Below are 24,626 nucleotides of genomic sequence, written 5' to 3'. Positions count from 1 at the left end.
GTTCTCTTTCCTGATCTAGGTTCTTTTGGTGGTGACCTAGGGAAGGCAGAGAGAGGAACAGACAAGGAGAAGGCAGAGAATGGAAGGGACAAAGACGTGGACAAAGGAGCTGCATAGGTAGAGAGCAGAAAGAGATTGGGGCTTGACCGTGCAGAGAGGTACGTGTGCGCTTCTAGGTCGGTTCGCTTAGCACTGCTGAAGAGGGGGTGGTCTCCGAAAGGGGGAGGGAAGAAGTTCGGGGGGCGGGGAGAAGTGGGGCCCTTTAGGACCCGGCAGCTCCGGGTGGGGAGGAGAAGGACCAGAAGGAGGCGGCTCCAGAGCTCCGGAGGTTGCCACCTGCCTCCACCCCGCCCTCGTTGTCACAATTGCCAACATGCTGGCGAGGCTGAGTGGCCCCGCGCTGCTGCTGCTGCTACCTCTGCTGCCTTCGCTGCTGGCTGGGGGAGGGAGCCACGGGGCCCTAGCCGAGGTGCTGTTCCGCTGTCCTCCTTGCACCCCGGAGCGCCTGGCAGCCTGCGCTCCCCCGGCCGGAGGGCCAGCTGCGCCGCCAGCGGTGCCTCCAGCTGCCGCCGCCGCCGCAGTCTTGCCCTGTACCGAACTGGTCCGGGAGCCCGGCTGCGGCTGCTGTCCGGTCTGCGCCCGGCTGGAGGGCGAGGCGTGCGGTGTCTACACCCCGCGCTGCGCCCAGGGGCTCCGCTGCTACCCAAACCCGGGCTCCGAGCTGCCCCTCCAAGCGCTGGTCCAGGGCGAGGGTACTTGCACCAAGAGACGGGACACCGAATATGGCACTAGCCAGGAGCAGGTTGCAGGTAAAGGAGGGAGGGGGCTGTGCAGAAAGCTGGATAACTATTTTGCACGAGAAACTTGAGGGGAATGAGGGGCTGCCTTTCTACTCTTGTGGAAAGAATTGGGAGGGGAGGTGTGAGAAAAAGAGCCACTATTTTAAAGGAGAAATGTTGTTAGGCTGAGGGCACTTAAAACCACTCTTGGGTGGGAGGGTGGGAGGGTGGGTGAAAGTTAGGATGGTCGGATGAAGGGAAGGGGAGGGAATAAGCATTTATATAGCACCTACTACGTGCCAGACACAGTGCTAAGTGCTTTACATATATCTCATTTAGTAGAGAGGTGGAAGGAGTAGGGGTTTTTACAATATAATCTTAACCTGGATTTAATTCCTTACTTTTAGACAAATCACTCGGTCTCATTCTTAGTTTCCTAAATACAATGAGGGTGTTGGACTCTTAAAAGCACCTTTCAACTTTAATGATCCACGAAAAAAGAACTTAACTACTATTTGAGGGAAATATCTATTTGGGGAGGGGGGGAGGACAAGGAAGAGTCTTCCTCCTCATGTGGGGAGTGGTGCAGAGATTAATTAGGATGCAATTTGGAAAGAAAGAACCTTGTCGGACCCTGGGAGGAAGGATCTTAAATACACTACTTGTGTGGGTGGAGGAGAAAGATTCTTGCCTACCTCCTTTGGAAGGGATATTGAAAGGGGACAAAGGTGCTACTTGCTCTTCTAAAGGTTTTCTCACTTTTAAAGGTTTTCAGCGTCTGGTGTTCTGTCCACCGCACGGTAGACTTTGCTCATTGTCCTGCCTAGATGAAGGAAGGCAAGGACGCTTATCACTTAACCACTTTCTGTTGTAGTGGCAAGAACCCTGGGCTTGGAGTCAAAAGACTTGGTGTCTGGTTGTGGCTATTTACTAGCTGTGTGACCTTGGGAAAGTCCTTTCCCTTTCCCAGGGCCTTATTTTCATTATTTGGTAAAATGAAAGGGGTGGAACTAGATGATAGACCGAGATGATAGAGGCAGGAAGAAAAGGACATAGGCTATTATTTTGGAGGGAGAATTGCTTTAAAAAAAAAAGGCAAGACTTCTATTTCGGGAGGGAACAGGGAGGATACTTCCTACAATGTTGGAAGCATAGAAAGGAGGAAACATTTAAGTGGGAGAAAGAGAAATGGTGCTCTCATGGAAGTCAAAGAACATTCCAGTTCTGGATGATTGGGTGAATGCTTTTATTGGTGGGGGGTAATGTCTTGGACAATAGGGAGGACCAATCTAACTTTTTAATAAAAGCCCCTCCCTTCCAGATGGCAGAATGGCATTTATATTCTGTGGAGGTGGGGGAGGGTGCTGATTAGCTTTCAGGCATATTTCAGGAGGCCATGTGGCATAGTGGAAGGATCTCTGGACTGTGAGTCTGAAGATTTGGCTTCTAATGTTCACTCTGCTTAATTTGGTGTATGACCTTTCTGAGCCTCAGTTTCCTCATCTTGTAAAAGGAAGGATGCTGGCCTGTGTGATTTCAAGTGTCATCTTCTAGTTCTCTAATTCTGTGGTTCCAAGACTCTCCCAACTCTTACCCATTCCATTATGTGGCTTGTGTCTCTGCCCACATTTCAGGAATATGAGAGGTGCAATTAAGTCTCATACAATTTACAATTATTGTTCAACTGAGAAAGTCCTTGAAGCTTCTATCAAAAGATGAGAGTAACTCATAACTTTTTTTTTTTTAGAGAAGGGGTGGGAGGGAAACATTTTCTAAGAGTCATTATCTTCCTTCACTAGAGAGAAAAGTCATTTCATTATTAAAACCTCATTTAAACAATTTATATGTGATTTTTTTAAAGCCTTCAACCACCCCCATAAGAAGAAACACAGCAACATACTCAGGTTAGATTGGCTTACTTTTTAATTTAATTTAATTTAATTTAATTTAATTTAATTTAATTTAATTATGTTGCCACCTGTCGTAGTTGCCTGGAGTAAGATGTCTAGGAAATTCTGATTCTTTTCTTTCCTCTTGTAGACAAAAATTAGGCAGTGCCTGCATGTCTGCATTAAAACAGAGTGGGATCAGGGTTTCAAACTTTAAAGAGTATGAGACCATGCAGGCTTGCTTTCCCGGACTTTCTTTCCAGTCAATCTCTCCCCTTTTTGCAGTACTCCTTTCCCCCCTCCCCACCTCCTCCCCCTGCTATTGTTTTATATTTTTTCCCGGCTCCCTCTCTGAATGGAATTACAGAGGAATTACGGGTCAGAGTTGAAATCTTTCTCCTAGTTCTATAACACATTTTGATCTTGGTTAAGGAATCAGGGTGCCTTCTTTTCTTTATCTCCCTATCCTTTGCAGAAATGATTCTCCCTTCCTTTTCTTTGCCTCAACTTTCAAGTAATTGAAATGAACACTTCAGAGTACAGTATTTCTTTAAAAAAAAAAAAAGGCCCACCCTTCTACACATTTTACACCTGCCTTCCCTTCTCTCCCCTCTCCCTTTCCCCATCCCCCAGACTCATTTATTTCTTGGGCTCCCTGCAGTTGGGGTAGAGGCACGATGGTTTATGAATTGCACTTTTGGACAAACTAAACATTTTCATTGGCAGGTTGAGCTTTACTAAGGACTCTGAATGAAAAGAATTATTTGAAATTCAATTGTGGATGTGTACTAAGTATTTTGGGTTTTGCTTCTTAAATGTTTAATTAAAAAATAAAGTATATTGCCTTTACCCTAATCCTTGAAATTGATCTCCCTGCCCCCCAATGCTGTAAAAAGTTAGGGTGTTGAGAAAGGAACAGATGTAGGCTAATTCTATTCAGCCCTCTCCTGCAGCAGGGAGGGGGAGGGGATGAGGATGGGGGTGGAAGGGGAAGGAGGGACAATGGGGTGAGTTCATGGGAAGAGTGTCGCTCTGGATTTTCTATCTGGGCTATGGGGCTCTCTTCCGCCACAGAACTCCAGCTGCTGCCTTCTCATCCATCTCCTAACCCTGAGGTCCAACCTGGGATTGCCTTTTGGTCCTGGGTGTTCATGTTCCAGGGTGTATTGAGGATGTGGAGAGGGAGGCAGAAACTAGAGGTGAAACAGGAGGGGTAGGAAAAGGCTGAGTAGTTTGGAACTAGGAGAGGGGCTGGGGCTGGTGGGAACCCTGGAAGGATAGAGGCTTGGGAATATTGGGACACAGGGTGGAGAAAGGCAATATTGAATTAAAAGGGGATACTGGAGAGAGAGAGAGGAGTTTAGGGAATGAGTACTAGGACAGAAGGGTTGGAATTTGGGGGAAGAGGGGCTGGATCTCAGCTTGCATAGGAGCAGGGCTGAGATGAACACTGGAGGGAAAAGGACTGGGGCTGTGGGGACACTAGCCAGGGTCTGGGGATGGAGGAGGGGATACTGGAGGCAGAAGAGCTGGGAGGGACACTGGGGTAGAGGGGTTGAAACTAAGGGGAGACTGGGGCAGGGAATGGGGATCACTGAGGAGAGAAGGCTTTGGGAGGGGAGGAGGATGGAGTGGAGGGGATACACACTGATTGTGAATGTAGTAAAGCCCAGGGAGGCTGAATGGAAAGCTCCAAAGACTTCCTATCTCAGGACCGACTGTGAGCTTGGGAAGACTGCTAGGCTCAGCTCTGAATACTACTTGTCAGCTCTAAGCCGGCTCATCCTTTCTTCTGCCCCCTCAGAAGAACAAGCCCTGGGAGCTTAAATTCCTCTCTGAGCAGGTTGCTTGCAAGAATTTTAAAAATACCCTCTTATTTCCAGGCAGCAAAAACTCAGCAGTTCCGGCTCTGTGCTTGGCTCTTTTGTCTTTGTTCCCAGGACTGGGGGCTGCGGGCGCTTGCTTCCGGATCCCAAGCCTGAAAGAAGGGGGCAGAATGGGACAGCATGGGTCTGGCTGGGGCTGGGATAGGATGGGTTAGATGGGACAGGATGGAATGGGATGGGATGTGATGAGATGGGATAGGATGGGCAGATAGTGGAAAGGGAGAGATTTCAAGGAGAAGAAAGAACTGAACTCGGGTCAGGGCTTGATAGAGACAAGGGAAAAAAAGAATGGAGGGGGCAAGGGGAGAAGCAAGGGAGTGAAAAAGGAAGAGCAATCTTTGCTGGAAGGTGACAGGAAGTAAAGCACCATCCTAGAAAACTGGGGAGAGTGGGGAGGGGGGTCACCTCCTTTAGGTGTGTGGGGGAGGGGTGGGGCAGGAAGTGTCTGGGAGAGCCTTGGAGTTCGAGGCCTGGGTTTGCCCCAGGCTTGGCTGGGTGATTTCACTCTCCCTCCCTCCCTCCCTAGCCTCTGTGTACAATGGGGGGGATTATGCTGAGGGGAGGAGCCAAGCGGAGTAGCTGTCTGGCCGGGTGCTGATATAAAGGTACTATAGAAATGCTAAGTAATTCAAAGTCCCCAGGCCAGCCTTTGCTTCTGCTGTTGCTGGGGGAGAATAAAGGGGGGGAGGGAAGGTTTCTGATTTACAGTGGTTGCAGCCTTGCTTTTCTTTAAAAAAAAAAAAAGGCACCCGGACTTTTGGCTTAGAACGCTCCTTTACATTCCATCTTGCATAAATTTGCATACCGACTTCTGGAGCTTGTAGGACTTCAAAGATGTGAATGAATGGAACTCAGTGCCGCTGACTCCCTTCTCTTCTCTCCTCCAGCCCCCACCATCCCCCTTCCACTCCCCATTGTGGGTTTCCAGACCGGACACCCCGAACTCTCTTTTGCTGCTCTCCCTGACTCACCACTGCAGGTTGGAAGAGAGGGCGGAGCTGAAGGCTGCTGCCCACTGGAGAGACAAGGAATTCCTTGGCTGAAAGGACAGCCAGGGTGTGGCCTTGGTGCACTCGAGGTCCGGCTTGGGCCGGGGAGAGCATCCCAGCCTACACAGCCTCAGGGCAGAGAAGTTCTGATTTTTTTCCACTTAGGATACTTCGTGTTCCAATCTAGAGCCAGCTCTTTTCTGAATAGGTAGATTAGATCACCTGGGAATTATGGTAGGAGAGCCCCAAGATTTGGTGTGCCCTTTGCCTAACACATAGGTCTTCTGTTGGGATGGTCGAAACTTCTGTGCTTTGGGGTAAGACGGCACCAGGAGGTAAATGCGTGTTGTTTCATTTTGCACAGACTCTGTGAGCCTTACTTTGCTCATCTGCAAAATGGGGGATAGTAACACTTATACTAACTACTGGGGTTGTTGGGAAGAAATGTGAGATCATAGGGTCATAGATTCAGAATTGAAAGGTATCTTAGAAGTAAAGTAGTTTAACCTCCCCTCAGTTCCATTCATTTTCCAATCCAGTAAACACAGTGCCTGGCACATAGCAGGTGCTTAATTATTATTATGAAATTATTGTTATTAATTATTACAAAATTATGACTATTATTGTACAACACAGTGTGCTAGAAACCCAAATGGTTCCTCCCCTCAAGGAGCTTATATTATTCTGGAACCATACAGCATGTATACAGACAGATAAATTTGAAACATATGAAAGAGGGAGAGAGTACTAACATCTTGGGGGGATACCTCAAGGATGGCACCTGAACTGGTCAATTCCCCATCCCTCAATTTTTACAGAAGAGGCCCAGAGAAGTTAAGTGGTAATAATAATAGATCATACTTATACAGCACTTTAAGGTTTGCCAACATCATGGTTATTTCATTTGATCCTTATAACAGCTCTGTGGGTAGTTACAATTATTTCTGCCATTTTTACATTTGAAGAAACTGAGATTCATAGCAGTTAAGTGATTCACCTTGGGTCACACAGCTAGGTAAGTGCCAGTGGCCGGATTTGGACTCAAGTTCTTTCTGGTTCTGAGTTTAGCTCTTCATCTAGTGTGTCACCTCCATTTAGATTGGATTTCAGAGGCCATCTGGCCCAACCCCCACATTTTACAGTGAAGAAATTCGCCCAAGGTCACAAAGGTAGTAAGTGGCAAAGGTAGGCCTTTTAAAAAATCCAGGTCTTCTGACAGTCATTTATCAGATTAGCTAACTGGCATCTAGCAGAGATGCCATTAGATACTCATTGAAAAAGTAAGTTTTGATATGTGAGAGGTCATGAAAGGTCATGAGAAGGAAGGGATTTGCTTGGAGTGGGGTGGGGGAGGAGTGTGGGTCCTGGGATAGGGAGCTAATAATGCCCGAAAAAGGTGAACATAATGTATAAGTCACCTCCATAGTGCCTTTGCCATTGACTTTATTATCATTATTTGAATAATTTTTATTGATGCCTTTTGTCATTTTCAAATATATTCACCCCCATCCCCACCCAGGGAACCCAACCTATAACAAAGAAAACCAGTTAAGCAAAACCCACCAACACAGTACCCCCATATCTGAAGGTGTATGTTACACTGCAGACTGGTAGCGTCTCCCTGCTCCATTGGAAAAGCAGAGAGGTGCCAAGTTGGTCATTAAAATTACTCAGCGATTCAAGCATTGACATCAAAAAAACGAAACAGGAAAGAATGTTTTATGAATGATACAGTGGGTGTTAGGCTGCATGGAAATCTGCCTCTCTTTCTCCTAGCTCCCCTCCTCCTTTATTCCTCTCCCCATTGGCACCCATCCCAAATATACAGTGGACACTACTGTGGCCATTTTGCCTAGGTGTGCTGGGCCCCTTGGCCCCTTCATTTCCACCCCAATATGCTTCATAGGTCCAATTAGAAAAATGCATTTTGGTGATGGGGAGCGGATTGGAATTTTATGTTTGTTTAATAATAATTCTTAAATGAGAAGGTTGACTGCATGACAGTTTTATAAGAAGCACGTTGCTAGCTGTAGGAACTCTTGGGAGCTGATGACTTCTTCCCTTAGTAGGGTCTGGTTCTAGGTCCTCTTCTGCTGAAGCCAGCCTGTCTGATGAGTTTTTGTGTCTTGGAAAGACCACTTGGTCACAGGAGCCTGGTTTGAATTCCAGCTTTGATACTTAGCTATTCCACTTTGGGCAAATCACTTTCCCTTGGCTCCTTCATCTATAAAAGGATAAGAGTGAGACCAAAGGTTCTTTATGGTCCCTGTTAGTCCTATATCCTGTGAACCTGGGGAAGTAAGTTGGTAGAACTGAGTAACAAATCCAAAGATAATAGGACGGAATCACAGAATCTTGAGAGCTGCATGTGACCCAAGAGTTTAGCTAGTCTAACCTTTATCTTCAGGACTTTTTTTTTTTCTACAACATTCCCAAAGTGTATTTATCTAACCTTTGAAGATTCTCCAGTGAGAGATTTCAGGTCTCCATTACTAGATTGTGTGTTAGAATTACAAGGGATCTTAGTGACCACTGGTCGTAGAGACCATCACAACATCTTAGAGATCATTGTGTCCAATCCCCTCATTTGACACAGGCCCAACCAGGAGTGACTTACTCAAGGATATACAATTAATAAATGGCAGAAAAGGATTTATTAGGAAGGTTTTCTGTACATTGATCTGAAATCTGCCTCTTCCTACTTCTTTCTTTAGGGTGAAGCCAAGTAAGTTGACTTTTTCTTCCACATGGTAACCCTTTAAATTCTTAGGAAAATAGTACCTTGTATGTAAGAAACAATCAAGATGTGCCCGTGCCCTGTATAACCTATATCAGATTGCTTGCTGTCTTGGGGAGGGGGGAAGGGAGGGAAAAAGGGAGGAATAAAAATTTGCAACTCAAAATCTCATAAAAAACGAATGTTAAAAATTGTATTTACATGTAATTGGAAAAAATAAAATACTATTTAACAAAAAAGAGGGGGAATAGTGCTTTGTAAACTTAAAAAAAAACCTTAAAAAAAGAAAGATGTACCCTGTGCACAGAGAAGAGGTCCAGAGAAAAGGAACATGTAACCCTTTTCTCACATGTCTGATAAGAGGTTGAAGCTTTTTTGTTGAAAAAATATTTTTGTATCAACAAACTATTATGGAGTGATTTCTTTGATCCAAGCAATGTGTTAGGTACAATCTTTGGCTCAGTGCATAGAATTTTGGACTTGAAGATCTGAGTTCAAATCTCACCTCAGGTTTTTATTTGCTTTATAACCATGGGTCAATCACTTACTCTCCCTGAGCCTCAGTTTTCATATCTGTAAAATGGAGATGATGGTTTCTGTAGTACTTACCTCACGAAGCTGTGGTGAGGATCAAATGGTCATATTCATACATACATTGTTGTTATTGTTCAGTTGTTTCCAATTCTTCATGAGACCATCTGGGGATTTTTGAGCAGATACTGGAATGGTTTGCCTTTTTCTTCTCCAACTCATTTTACAGTTGAGGAAAATGAGGGCAATAGGGTTAAGTGATTTGTCCAGGGTCGCATAGCTAGTAAGTGCCTGAGGCTGGATTTGAACTTGGGAACATGAGTCTTCCTGACTCCGGGTCTGGTACTCTACCCACTGTGCCACTTAGCTGCCTTCACATACATACATGCATGCATACATGCATGCACATATATGCAATACACGTGCATGCATGAATATATGTATACATAAAAATCAAGATACTCATGTAAGTTAATTCACTGAGTGGCCTCAAAAAATTTCCTGCCCCCAGACCTAGGTGACACTGAGTACCCACTAAGGGCAAAGAGCATTTTAGCAAAGGAGGCAAACTTTTTGCCCTCAGGGAAGCTTTTAATCTAGCAGGGGGGAGACAAGATACACAAAAGAGACACGTCCCCAAGAACTCAGACAACAGAAACATGGAAAGAGGTAATAGTGGACGAAACCATGATCATCTGAAGAAGGATGCTGGAGCCATTGGAGTAGGTAGAGAGACATGGCTAAGCTAGGGTTAATCTTGGAAAGGCTCATTGTGCCCTTATTTCCTACCCTGGGAAAATGGAAACTAACAGCCCCTTCTCTTGGGTCTCTGATTTGAGGAACATTATGTACAGATGAAGGATGCTACAGAGAGATTCTACCACATCACATGCCTCTCAGTAGCGAGGGCGCTAGACCTGCAGTCAGAAGACCCTGACTCCAAAACTTCTCAGCTGGGTGATTGTGGGCAAACCCCTTAAACTCTCTGAGCCCTCTGTTTCTTCATATGTAAAATGGGAATAATAAGACTTTACAAACTGATAAACTGTTATCCAAGGTCAGATTTTGTCATAAGACTGACTCCTGGGTAAAGTAAGGTTACCATCCTAAAGTAGTTTCAGGGGCTACTCCCTGAATTAGGGTGGCAACATCTTATTTTTCAGATGAAGTTTCTAGTCTATCCCAGGTAGCTAGCTCCCGCCCCCAGGTAACATCAACACTTACATGGAAGTCTGTCATTCACTTGCTGCCTTTGCCCAGGATACTGCGAGGGATGCTCAGGCTTTTAGAATCCCATCAGATTTGCCTGGAGGAAGAGTTAGGAGGCAGAGCAGGTCAGGGACTGGGTTTAGTGGAGAGCAAAAGGGCAAAGAATGTGGAGGTGTGTGACTGCTCTCCTCAGGGATGGGGAAATAGCTCAGACACTTACTAGTTGTGTGACCCTGGGCAAGTCACCTGATTCCCCACCAGCCCCCCCCCCCAAAAAGACTACCAGTCTGTAGCATTGCATGTACCTTCAGAAGCTGGGGTGGGGAAGGAGAGTCGTAGAAACAGACTATTAGAGTTAGAAGAGACCCATGAGAGTATCTTGTCCAAACTCCTTCTTCTACAATTGTAGAAACTGGGGCTCGAAGGTATTAAGTGATTTTTCCACAGTCACACTGTGAGCAAATAGCAGAAATTAGGCCTTCTGACTTCTAGGCCAGAGATCTTTCCACTCAACCACACTGTCCATTCTTAGGGAGTCTTAAAGAGCTGTGGGAGTTTGACCAAGGCCTAATTCTTTTGACTGATACCTCCTACTGTCCCTCACAGCATCCCTACCCCCCAACTGGGACCTGGACAGAGCTGATATCTCCTCTATTTCCCTCTTACGAGGATATAAACATTGCTCTTCCAACTTAATTTTTTCTCCTCCCTCCCCCTTTCTCCACCATACATACCCATTCCTTGCTCTTCCTCCTCCTCCTCCTCCTCCTCCTCCTCCTCCTCCTCCTCCTCTTAGGTCTCTGATTTTTTAACAAAGCCAGAGAAGGTCCCTTCTGGCTCTGATCCTGAATGTCAGTCACAGCTCAGAGGGAGATTTTGCTCAGAAAGCCTTCTCCCCGGGAAAGGAATACAGAGTCGGCTGCAGTCAGGAATTTTTCCCCCCTTCCTTTTTTCCTTGGGGGAGGTGTTTGGCAGCCTGTGTCCCTCTTTTGGCTTGGAGCTGCCTCATCTCTTCCTGGCTGTTGTGAGGTAGGGCAAGGGTGGGAGATTGGAGAGAGGGAGCAGGGTTGGGATCCTTCCAAGTTTCTGAAGGGGAGTGGGTGGAGGGGGAAGAAAGGAGAACTGGCCCACAGGCTCTCCCATTAAGTTCTCTTTGGGAGAAGCCTGAGGAGGTTTCTAATTAGTGGATGGGTGTAGGTGTGTCAGGCTGTGTTCCTTCAAGTAACCAGGCTTATAGAATCTTAAGAGGGGAAGGGGCTTTAAGACCAAAAATTTTCTGCCAAGCTCTTGAGTGATAGATAAGATAATGCTATGAGGGCCCACCCCTTAAGCCTCAGTTTCCTCATCCATAAAATGAAGATAATAATAGCAGCTACTCTCATCATGGTTACAAGTTTTGAATGAGATTATAGTGATAGCACTGCTTCGTCTCAGCTCAGGCCTGAGATGAGAGAGAAATTTTTTTTTTTTGTTAGGGAAAGGTTTTCATCAAATATGGGGAAAAGTTTTGCTGGATCATAAAATTGTCAAATGTTAAAAATGCCAGATTTATTATAGGTATCTATATTTATGCTATTTTTATAACTAAAATTTCTTTAATCATAGCTAAGATTTCTCTAGGGCTTTGATATATAAATCACATCCCTGGGGAAGGACAGGTAGGTTTCTTAAGTGATCATAACTCATAAGGTTATTTATGAAGAGTTTTAAGAGACCTTGGAGGTCATTAACTCCAATCTCCTCCTATTACTGATGAGGAAACTGGGTGGTGGGCAGACATTTATCCCCATTTTACAGGGAAGGAAACTGAGGCCCAGGTACAGACATGTATGTGCCTTGCTCATGGGAGTTAGGTAACTTAGAACATCAACAGACAGCCAGGCGTTGATCTTACATGTTCTGACTCTATTACATACATAGTGCCGCTTTTCTCTGAAAGTGGATTTTGAAGTGATTGCAGCCCGTTCTTGCTTAGCACTGGTGAGAGGTGGTAGCATCTCTGAAGATGCATAATCAAGTCATGATTATAGAGGCTGGAGTTCATGCACAAATAAGCTCATGTCTCTTCCATTTTTCTTGTGATTCTCTCTCTCTCTCTTTTTTTTTTTTTTGTAGAAACTGAAGGGCTGACCAGAGTCAGGAAAAGAATAGTGACCAAGACTAAGGTTTCTGATTCCCATATTGACTTTAAACATATGCAAAAACATTTGATTTCTATATCCTTTCCTCCTTTCAAACTTGAGAAAGAATGATTGAGGCAAAACTTCAAGGAAGCTTTCTTCCTGTAAACTCCACTTCTGGGAAGTGTTGGTGGGGTCTGTTTCTGTCACCTCTGAGTGTGGAAGCCAAGTGGCCTTTGGAGGGTGGGTTCTTTCTCTCAGTGCTGGAGACTGATAATATGAAAATAGCAATTCCCCAGCAGCAGCCAGATCAGTCTGTAGAGTTTCCATAGCAACTGTAGCAGGAGGTGTGTGGGGTACAGTGGGGGGGGGGAGTAGTAGAAGGTCTTGTGGATCACAAAAGCTTTTGAAGTTGGATGGGGCCAGCTGGTGGATGGATGACTGGAGTGTTTGTTCTTTGTCATGCTGAGGTTGTGATTGGCATGAGGAGGGGGGCGGGAAAGATGAGCTGTGAGAATGAAGAGGGCCAAGGTGGAGATCAAGAATCCGTTGGGGGAGAGGGAGAAGAGACCAATTCTTTTCCCCTTACTCAGTTATCAGATCCTGGAGTCTCAGAATTTCAGAGGTAGAAGAGACTCTTATGGAATCCGTTTAGCTCAACTCCATCAGAACAGGAATCCCCTCTACAAGGCAGTGCCCCTTGGCCCATCCCCCCCCAGCCTGAAAGTGGTCATCCAGACTCTACTTAATGACCCCTAGTGATGGGGAGCCCATCCCACTTTGGGACAGTTGTGATCTTTGGCAAGTTTTTCCATATATTGAGGCAAAATCTTCCTTCCAGCAACTTTCACTCAATAATCTAGTTCAGTCCTCAGAGTTCAAGCAGGATAAGTAAGATCTTTCTTCCATATGTAAACCTTTCAAATGCTTAAAACTAGCTACCATCTCCTCTAATTCATGTTTTTGTTTGTTTCCATAATAAATATCATCTCAAATTATCAATGGACTGCATGATGAAATTCCCCATTTCTGTACATGCTTTGTTTCTTACCTCTGGCTTGTGATGTTTGAGATTTAATGGAAGATTTTTGACCTTCTCTGAAATAAATGAGGTGCCCATTGAATTTATTTCCAACATCTGCATGGTTTGATGGGAATGGGGAGGAGGAAGAATATACATGTCATTACAGCCATTCAATTTGGAGAGAATTGTGAAATTGGAAAGTACCTCAGGGGACATTTGGTCCAAACCCAAACTGAAGGACAAATCCTCTCTAAAAACATATACAACAAATGGTCATCCAGCCTCTGCTTAAATGGTCTTCAGTCCCAGGAAGTCATCCACTTGTACACTCTACCCTGGTCAGATTACATCTGGAGCACTCTGCTCTTCCAGGCACATCTGAGGAGGAATATTGGCAGTTTGTGGTACATTCAGGAGGATAGCCAGGGTGGGAATGCACTCAAAAGTGTGCCATTACAGGGATGGGCTCAAGAAGCCACCATCTGCTTAGGTGGTTACATTAGACCAATTATCATGGAGTTAGGTAGTTCATGTTACTTATCTTAAGTATTTACCTGAAAAAAAAAAGAGATGTAAAGTCACTTGACCTGTCTAAAACTCAATTTCCTCATTTGGAAGATGAAAGGGTTGGAATAGATGACCCAAAGGTCTCTTCCATTTCTAAATCTATGAACCTGTGAACTGGGGATGATTAACCTGGAGAACAGAAAGTTCAGAGGGGCCCAACAGCTATCTTCAAGCACCTTAAAGATTATCATATGGATAAGAGATTAGACATATTATGTATGGCTTCAGAGATAGAACCAAGACCAATGGATGGATGAAAGTCACTGAGAAGCAGACATTGAGTCAACATTAAGGGGGAAAAAACTTTCCAAAAAGTAATAATTAAGAGCTATCTAAAACTAAAATGGTCTGCCTTGTAAGGTATGACTTCCTGGGATCTTATTCTGGATCCTCTGTTTGAATTCATGCCAATTAATCTCTAAAGATTCCAGAGGAGAATTTCTAGAGAAGGTCCTTAGCTGAGGAGCGTTGAATGGAACACCAAGATATAAGACACTCTCTTGACTAGTAATTCTCATTATGAGCCTCTCAGCAGCTAATTACAAGCAGTTTCTAATTTATGTCCCACTGGGGTCACAGTTCTCTCCAGAGTTAAGACACTATATTAGTTGTCTCTTCTCTGCTGCTTTTTTAGCCAAGAGGGTAGAAATGGGTGAGGCAACTAGCCTCGTTCGTTATTTTGAGAGAGAATTAGTGAACTCTTAGTAGCCAAGAAGAAAGGAAAAAGAGTGGTGACCCATTTAAAGACACTTATTTATATTCAGGATGCTCCCTGTGCTGGTTAGAGAGAGGGTGCAACCCTGAGCATTTTTGCAAGTTTTCTGATTCCTTGCATTCTCTCCATTCAGTCAGACCAGGGTATCCGGGAGCAACCTTCTGCTTTGTCTGTGGTCGTGAAGGAAGCTCCCTGAGTGAGGGAAAATAAGATTGTTTGAGGGGAATGTGGGTGACAAAAAGATGGATCTAATTTTTCCTTAATGATTTTGAAACTCTTGGTGGTTGGGTTGTACTATTAGAATAATGCTTTACGGCCTATGATGGGGGTGTTGCCTTAATGAACCATACGACACTGTAATGGAAAGAATGCTGGAATTGGAACCAGAGGACCTGGGTTTGAATCCTAGTTCTACTATTTTATACCTGTGTGACCTTGGGCAAATGACTTCCCTTCTCTGGGTCTCGGTTTCCTCCCAGAAAATGAGGAGGTTGGGTGAGGATCAAGATGTTCCCTTAAAGTATCTTCCAATTCAATCTTCTCATCCTTAACTTAGCTCTGTGGGAGAAGCATTGTGTAGTGGGAAGTGTGATGGGTTTGGAGTTGGACTATCTCTCTGGGTTTGGGCCCTGGTTCTGCTTCTTGATACCCTCGTAACCTAGGGCTAGTCACTTAATCTTCCTGTGCCTCAGTTGCCTTGTCTATAAAATAAATGCCTCTAAGATCCCTTCAAACTCTTTTTCTCTGACTAAATAATCTTCCTGCCTCTGTCATCAACTCCTAATGCTAGTGCTATTGGGGGTATGCCCCACAGATGGGTTGAGAGGAATTGAAAATGTCGGTTCCAAAAAGAAGTGAATGGGCTGATAAGGTCCTCTTTTGACAGTGTTTTTTTGCTCTTTCACGTGAAGTCCAATCAACACGTGGTTTGCAGGTGTGAAGCATCATGCCAGCTTCAGGATCAATCAATTGTTTTTTGATGGGGGAAGAGGGTGGAGATGAAACCCTGAAGGGAAATGAGAATGAGCATTTTGAAATTGAAAATCACCTCAGAAGACTCCAGATAGTATATGTTGGTACATGCAAACCATTTGAAAACAGATAATCTTCTCATAAGATCATAGATATCACACATATTCATCTTCCTTATTTGTCTGAAATGGCTTTTAGAAAAATATTAGGGAATGTATAGTGTTAAGGAATGATGGAGGGAGGAGCCGAGATGGCAGAAAAAAGCAGTGATTTGCTTGAGCTCTCCCCCAAATTCCTCCAAATGCCTGTAAAAAATGGCTCTAAACAAATTTGAGACCAGCAGAACCCACAAAAAGACAGAGTGAGACAAATTTCCAGCCCAAGACAACCTGGATGGTTGATTGGGAAAGGTCTATCATGCTAGACTGGGAGAGGAACGAAGTTTACCCTGTGCATGCAGGCAAAACAGGGCTCATCGAACCTGGAGCAGGCCTCAGAGGACCGAATCACAGGCAACTGTGGTGGTTTTCAGACTTCTCAACCCAGAAACGCCAAAGGCAATTTAGAAGGTCAATAGGAAAAGTCTGTGACCCTGGTGAGAGAGACGATAGTTCCCAGCCACAGTCCTGGCACAGCCCCAGAATGGGGACTACTTCTGAAGCTTCCAGCCCACAGATGGAGGGGGAATCAAGTGGCTGATCAGAGGGGGATGGCAGGGATCTCTTTGCTGGTGCTGAGGCAGGATTCTCTTACTTTTCCTTGCTTGGATCTGGGTCACAGTTCTGGGTGGTGAACCTGGGGCAAGGAGGTGTGCTGGCGTGGTGGAGCTTGTCGTGGTGGTGGAGAGGGAATCCTCCTCACAGTTCCAAGGCAGAAAAGAGTTCTTATGTTCACTCATAGACCAGAGCACAGGCCAGGAAAGGAGTAAACACCTAGCCCTTGATTATACCACCTTGGAAGAACTGATAACTTACAGGTCCCTAGAAGCATCTTTGAAAACAGCTACACAAAACCCTCAAAGCTTGGGACAGTACATTCTCCACACTGGAAGTAGACCCCTACCTTAACAAAGAGTTTATAACTCAAGTAATTGACTGAGATCATGAGCAAGCAGTGCAAAAAGAGTCAGACCATAGAATCTTACTTTGGTGACAAAGAAGATCAAAACATACAACCCGAAGAAGACAACAAAGTCAGCCTCCAAGAAAAATATGAATCAGTCCCAGGCCATTGAAGAGCTCAAAAAGGATTTTGAGGAACAAGATAAGAGAAATAGAGGGAAAACTGGGAAGAGAAATGAGAGTGATGCAAGAAAATAATGAAAAATAAGTCAACAGCTTGCTAAAGGAGACCCAAAAAATACTGAAGAAAATAACACCTTAAAAAATAGACTAACTCAAATGGCAAAAGAGGTCCAAAAAGCCAATGAAGAGAAGAATGCCTTAAAAAGCAGAATTGACCAACTGGAAAAGGAAGTTCAAAAGCTCACTGAAGAAAATACTCCTTAAAAATTAGAATAGAGCAATTGGAAGCTAGTGACTTTATGAGAAATCAAGACATTGTAAAACAAAACCAAAAGAATGAAAAAAATAGAAGACAATGTGAAATATCTCATTGGAAAAACAATTGACCTGGAAAATAGATCCAGGAGAGATAATTTAAAAATTATTGAACTATCTGAAAGCCATGATCAAAAAAAGAGCCTAGATATCGTCTTTCAAGAAATTATTTAGGAAAACTGCCCTGATATTCTAGAACCAGAGGGCAAAATAGAAATTGAAGGAATCCACTGATCACCTCCTGAAAGAGATCCCTGAAGGAAAACTCCTAGGAATATTGTAGTTAAATTCTAGAGTTCCCAGGTCAAGGAGAAAATATTGCAAGCAGCCAGAAAGAAACAATTCAAGTATTGTGGAAACACAGTCAGGATAATGTAAGATTTAGCAGCTTCTACATTAAAGGACCAGAGTGCTTGGAATATAATATTCTGGAGGGCAAAGAAGATAGGATTACAACCAAGAATCACCTACCCAGCAAAACTGAATATAATCTTTCAGGGGGAAAAATGGATATTCAGTGAAATAGAGGACTTTCAAGCATTCTTGATGAAAAGACCAGAGCTGAATAGAAAATTTGACTTTCAAGTACAAGACTCAAGAGAAACATGAAGAGGTAAATAGGAGAGAGAAATCATAAGGGATTTATTAAGGTTGAACTGTTTAACATTCCTGCATGGAAAGATGATATTTGTAGCTCATGAAACCTTTGTCAGTATTAGAGTAGTTGGAGGGAAAAAATTTTTATGGGTGTACATATATATATATATATATATATGTATGTATATATATATATATATATATATAGGGCACAGGGTGAATTGAAGATGAAAGGATGATATCTGGAGAATAAAGGGTGAGAGAGGATTATACTGGAAGAAGGAGAAAGGGAGAGGTAGAATGGGGTAAATTATCTGACATAAAACAGACAAGAAAAGGCTTTTACAGTGGAGGGGAAGTGGGGGAAGGTGAGAGGGAATGAGTGAATCTTATTCTTGTTGGATTTGGCTTAAGGGGGGAATAACATACACACTCAATTGGGTATGGAAATCTATCTTAGAGGGGGAAGGGGACAAGAGAGCAGGGGGATGATAGAGGGGAGGGCAGATTGGGGGAGGAGGTAATGAGAAGCAAACATTTCTAAGGCGGGACAGGATCAAAAGAGAGAATAGAATAAATGGGGGTTGGGATAGGATGAAGGGAAATATACTTAGTTTTTCCACAACATGACTACTATGGAAGTGTTTTGCATGACTACACATGTATAACCTGTATGGAGTTGCTTGCCTTCTCAATGAGGGTGGGTGGAGAGGGAGGAAGGGAGAAAATTTGGAACCTAAAGTTTTAAAAACAAATGTTTAGAATTGTTTCCACATGCAACTGGGAAATAAGATATACAGGCAATGGGGTATAGAACTCTATCCTGTCCTACAGGAAAATTGAAGAGGAAGAGGATAAGAGAAGGAGGGGGAAAGATATAAGGGAGGTCAGATTGGGGGAAAGCGTATTCATATTGCCATATTGGCGTGGGGGGAGGGATGAGAAGGGGAGAAAACTTGGAACTCAAAATCTTGTGGAAGTGAATGCTGAAAACTAAAAATAAATAAATTAATAAAATGGGAAAAAAAAAAGGAATGATGGTTTCTTCTGAACTCAAACTGTATGTTGAATCCTGTCACTGATTCAGGATTAACTGCAATCTTCTCTTCCCTGGCCTCAGAGGTAGTATAGTTTTTTATTTTAAAAGAGTCATCCAGAAGAAGTCTCCTTCCTGATTCTTTTGCTAATGGTAATATGGTAGCTTGGAGGGGCAAGATCTTTCTCTTGTAGAAAGAGGTGTGGGCTTACTTGATAATGATCAGGTCTTGGGTTTTAGTCCTGGTCCTGCCATTTGTCAACTATGTCACCTGGAGGGTCATTGTGACCCTGTCACAGCAGGAGGGTCCTGTAAAATGGGGATAGTAAAATGTACCCTGGATATTGTGAGTTTCATTTGAGATTATGGACATGAAAACATTGGGTATCCCAGAAAGGGCTATTTATAAATTGTTATTGAAATTCATTCATAAGGATTTGACACAACACAGGAGGGGCTCGCATTCAGTGCTTTAACAAATATTCTATGGAAGGTAAGACAAAATTTTTTCCCTGAAGAATCTTTCATTCCTGTGATGTTGTTGTTTGTCCTTCATTCTTGAAGAAGACCATGACATCAGGAAGATGATGCCACGACTTGCAGGTGAATTGGATTTAAATGAGGGAGGGCTGTGCAAAGTCACCAGCCACACTCTCTCCTCCAGCGCCGTCTGGGTCCAGTGGCCTGATAAAGATCAGGATGATTGGTGATGACCCCAGATGCAGTAGGAGACATTGGGCTTTTTTCCCCCCATTCTTGTGATAGTTAAGAAGTATATAAACATGCGCCCACAAAAGATGGAGCATTTGGTATAGTGAAAACAGAACAATAACAACTGATGTTTTATAGCATAAGCAACTCTCTAAGATTGCCCAAGTTACAGAAGAGGTATCTACCTGCATTGACAGAGAGTTTCCTCAGTTCCCTATACAAATGAAATCTTAGGTCCAGTTTCCCTTTTTCTTTCAATGCATGTAAACATTCATACATGTATATAGTATATGGGTGCACACATATTATATACATCTACATGTATATAATACACACATGCATATGTATTTTATATGTATATGTGGCACTTAAAATTTAGCAAAATTATTTTATATATATTGCTTTCTTTTATATATATATATATAATTTGATAATGCTCATTTTACAGATGAGGAGACCAAGGCTTAAAGGGATAAATGTATAGTCAAATAGCTAGTATCAGAATCAGGATTTGAACTCAAACCTTCCTGCCTTAAAGTCCAGCCCTTTATTTACTACACCACACTGTCTTTATAGAGTATTGGAAATTATTAATATACTAATTAGAATATAATATTTATTTTCATTTTTATAGTGTCATGAGGCTATAAGGTCCCACCAAAGGTCTGTCTGCTTCCATGAAGGGTACTTCCTATACTATCACAGATAGATAGTCAGTCCTACTTATTAAGGACCCCTAGAGAAAGAGATTTCCTTTCCTTCTCTGATAGTGGTTCTGATTCTTGCCATGAAATTCTTTTGTCATGTCTAACCTGTATTTCCTTTACTTTTTAAACCTGTTTCCTCTCCTGCCCACTTTGGAACTGGAGAAGAGCTGGTCATGATCTGCTGAAAATTCCTCCCCTTTCAGACACTATTCACTCTGCACTCAGTAGCTGCTCTCAGTGATAATTGATGATGCATGGAGATTGATCCATCCCATAGTTTGCCCTTCCCCACTCTAAATCACAATTCCTTTTTCTCATTTTTCTTCCCAGGTCCAATGACTTAGTCCTTCAATTCCAGCTGGGACTTTACTTTGATCTCATTTCTTCAGTTCCCCCCTGGCCCCTAGAAAGTCACAAGAATACTAGCCTCACAACTGTGACCCTGATGTGGGATGGAGAATAAAGGAAGGAGGACTTGCCTACTTCAACATGCTCTGTTCTGATTTGCCCAGTCCAGCTATGTATTCACCTTTTAAAACAATGGGATTGATTGTCTTTTCCTTTAGCTTCCAGGGACCTCATAGGGTTTGGTATTCAGGAAGTGAGAAGCCAAGAGGGTACACACCCCCTTTCCCATTTGACAGATGGAGAGGTGGATGAAGGGGGTGGAGGGAGTGGGATAGAGGTGGCAAGTAAGCCTTCCCCAAGGTCACACAGAGCGTGGGCAGCGTGTTTGGGATGAGACACCAAAGGTCCCAACCGCCCACCAGCTCAGTTCTCTAGCACACAGGTCACCTTGCCAGGGTTCCTGGAGAGCTTTACTTTAATGAAAGCTGAATATCAGGGAAAATCTCCCTCCCTCCCCACACCCTCCCTGTTCTTTGAAAGGCATTGAAGCTGATAGTGTCATTTACCATTTCACTATTAATCTCTACTAGCACTTCAAGGGCAGAGCAGGCTGGTAAAGCCAGAGAGGACCTTGGCAGAACCAGCTTGTTTTTGTTTTCCCAAATGACCCAATCTCCACCCCTTTCCTAACCCCTGCCCGAGCACCCCCTACCCCCACCCCCATGCCTTCCAATTCCAGGAATGACTCTGGTGTTTATAGAGCAGTCATCTGGAGAGCAACCAGGCAGGGAGGCTCCTGAGATGGCTGGCATATTTAACTTGCTAAGTGGGTGAATGAGATTACAGTGAGATAAATACACTCTCTAGCAGCCTCAGTAGAGTATGGGCCAGGAAGGGCTTTATTCCCATTTTGTATTTGTATATGAATGCATAGGTTTGACCGTGCAAGTCTGAACTTGCAACACTTGTCCATGAGTGAGTGTAAGTGAATTATATACATGTGTAATGTGTGTGTATGTATGTATTTGACCCTATCAAAGGACACACTGAAGTATAATTTCAGATGATGTTACTTTCTGGGAAACCGAGGCAGGATGATCCAGCTGGACTTAGTGGACAACAGTGAAGACTCATCGATTTTGTAGAATTTTACCTGTGGAGAGGGTCCTTAGAGGTCATCTCTTCTAATCCCATCATTTGTTGGATGAGACAATAGGTTCCCAAAATGCACTTCCTTGTCCGGGGTCATGCCCTGTGTGAGTGGCAGAACCAAGACAAAACCCAGGTCCTTCTGATTCTTAGTCAAAGGTGCTTTCCATAAGATTAGGTGGTACAGCGGATAGAACTCTAGACTTGGGTTCAGGAAGACTCTTTTTTGTTAGTTCAAATCTGGCCTCAGACACTTAGCATTTGTGTAACCTTGAGCAAATCACTTAACCCTGTTTGCCCCAGTTCCTCATCTGTAAAATGAGCTTGAGAAGGAAATGGCAAACCACTTCAGTATCCCTGCCAAGAAAACCCCAAATGGGGTCATGAAGAGGCAAACACGACTGAGAGACTGGACAACAACATAACTCTGACTGGGCAAAGGAATTATAGGATTCATTTCAGTTCAGCAATTGTGCAAGGCCCTGTACTTAGGATTTAGACTGTCAGCTGGGAGAGAGTTTAGACATCATTTAGTTCAACCCCTACATTTCCCAGATTAGGAAACTTAGGCCTGGAGAAGTAAAAGTGACTTTCCCCGTGTCACACACACCGTAAGTAAAATTTGAGTCTTAAGAAGTATTGTCACAAGTGCCTAGTGACTGATGATCTGATGTCTAAAGGGGTTGATGGCCATGAATTTCCATTACCTCTTATAGAGGTTCCTTTTTGAAGACTGAGGCTAGCAATAAAGGAACGTATCTGTACAGTCCTACATCTGGCTGAAAAAGAGGCCTATCAGTAGGTTAGGGTTTTCCCTAGATTTGATAAATGGATCTTGAAAGTATTTGCAGTACATTGCAGAATTGGTATCCAGGTGCCAGTTAAGACAGAAATGAATCTGTGGGATGAGGAGAGGGGGATATTTGAGGGCCCAACCCTTAGGAATAGAAGGCAATGGAAGATAAAAGGGAATCAGTTACTCTTTGTTAATTTTCCATCCCCTCTCATCTCCCATGTAAGTATGGGTGACCACACAGTAGAGAGATGATTGAGTATGACTCCAGAAGGATTTTCTAGATATAGGCTGAGTTCTAAGGGAGACAAAAGGGTATGACCTGGACTCAATAGAGAAAGCACTGGGAGAATAGCAGGAGATGGGGATGGTTTGGAATGGAGTATGTATCAGCAGAGGGGATATGGGCTAGGAGAATGTCATTAACCAGTTTGGAATTTGCCCTGGATGTCAGCTCAAACTTAACCATACATCCAGTCACACACTTGCACATGCTAACACACAATTTGGAATTTGGGGGTGACTGAGTATTATCTGTGGTCACTGAGTGAGGTTTTTTTAAAGTTTGAGAATGATATAAAAGCAATGTTAGTCACACAGTAAATTTGAGAAGCTCTGGGTTTAACTTTAGCCAATGAATAACAAGATCTCTTTCCTCCTTTCCACCCCACTTTTTATGGATTCCCCCTGCCATTGACCTGAATCAACAATCTAATCTGTGGGTGGGCTGTGTTATTGAACATATCAGTCACATGCAAGAGTCTGGTTACCCCAGCTGTTCCTCTGGGGGTGGCCAAAGGGACCAAAGGGACTTTGAATTGCGTGGAGAGCAATTTTCTAGTGGCTGGTGAGCTTAACTCTAGGCTCCAACCCCATGTGCAAATCAATTTGTAAGCTACTCCCTCTCCTTGCCCTGCCCTGCCTCTTTCCCTTTCATCACCTTTGTTGTTCACAAGAAGTTTAAATTCAAGATGACCATGTTATCAGAAAGTCCTTGAATCTGGGTGTAGAATCAAGAAACTGAATTCTGCTCATTACTCATTTCCTCTTTTACCTTTCCCTTCATGGCTCAGGATCCTAATTGGCCCATCTAGAAAATGGGGGAATATGTCCCTATTCCTTATTGCTCTACCAGGATGCTGGGACGACACACTGATATTAACAACAACAATGATAATAATAATAAGCCTCTCGAAAATCTACAATTGACTTGTGAAATTTTTTTTAACAAATCAAACAAAAAATTTAACAAATTTTTAACAAGTGCCTATTTGCTAATAGGTATTAATGGAGGCAGTGGGCCATAGAGGAAAGAGTGAGGTTGGAGAGAAGAGAAGAGAAACTTCATCTGTTTGCACTAGGGAAGAGGCCATCTTGCCAACGTCCTAGGGGATGATGGGTGGGTTGAAAAATCCATGGAGAGCCAAGAGTGGATAGTTTGAATTGTTCCTATGCTGTATTAGTACGCTGCACTGGATGGCCTCCAGAGAACCTTTCTGGTGCAAGGATTCTTTGACAATGAAATGAGTGCTGGCTGCCTCCAAAGGCATCGAATAACCAACCTCACTCTCCTCCCTGAAGGGGAGGAGAGTCCCCTGGTCCCTGGAGGGAGGAAGTTTCTCTCCAAACCCCTGTGTGCTCCATTTGTGAAGCTGGGTCCGAGGTCCCAGCCCCAGGTGGGAGAGCTGGAGTTTCCGGCAATGATACCTCTCCGAGGGGCAAGAAAGAAAGGGGAGCCAAGATAAATGCTGTGAAAATGAGCCTTGCATTTCATTTCTCTAATTTGGAGATTCCCAGCTTTTCAGAGTTGCGACACCCTGTTGTTTGTCTGATTTCACCATACCAGCTCTCCAGCTCTGTCCACCTCCCCCTGGAATTGCGTATATTTATTTTGCAAATTAAAGCGAATTATTAAAATTAATCTTGATTGGATAATTTCAGGTAATTGGAGACATCCTGGATGTTGTGAAACTGGGGTTGGGTAGACCAGGCGCTTTTGCTCTGAGAATTTCTAAATCCAGGATCTTTGGTTCCAAGTAGTCTTATAACATAGAGTGGGAAAAGATTATTGCTGTATGAGATAAATGGAGAAACTAAGGGTACTTGTTTAAAGTCTTTTAGCTGGTTATCGGTGGGATCAAGAATAGAACCCAGGCCTCTGAATTCCCAGCCATCATTCTTTCTTTTAGACTGCAGGTCAGGAGAAAAGGTTATATGGCTGGAAGAGTAGGAATCCATCTATTATGGGCAGCCTTTGCTAATTTGTGGAGAGCTTTTTGTAACCTCACAAATATTATTTTGCCTTCTT

The 24,626-nt window shown here is 43.6% G+C and overlaps 1 protein-coding gene across 1 annotated transcript in view; it reads left to right on the top strand.

Annotated features, from left to right (window-relative positions):
- Positions 1 to 308: 308 nt before the first annotated feature.
- IGFBP2 (insulin like growth factor binding protein 2) overlaps positions 309 to 24,626 on the top strand; it is a 44,123-nt gene continuing 19,805 nt past the window's right edge. Inside the window, exon 1 of the mRNA XM_027873830.1 lies at positions 309 to 809. Coding sequence (XP_027729631.1) covers positions 374 to 809 — 436 coding nt within the window. The 5' untranslated portion in view covers positions 309 to 373. The remainder of the gene's footprint in view (positions 810 to 24,626) is intronic.

This window comes from Vombatus ursinus, unplaced genomic scaffold, assembly GCF_900497805.2.
Source record: "Vombatus ursinus unplaced genomic scaffold, bare-nosed wombat genome assembly UNPS02014802.1, whole genome shotgun sequence".
NCBI classification, from domain to species: Eukaryota; Metazoa; Chordata; class Mammalia; order Diprotodontia; family Vombatidae; genus Vombatus; species Vombatus ursinus.
Note: the sequence above shows the minus strand (reverse complement) of the source record. Positions and strands in the feature narration are given on the sequence as shown.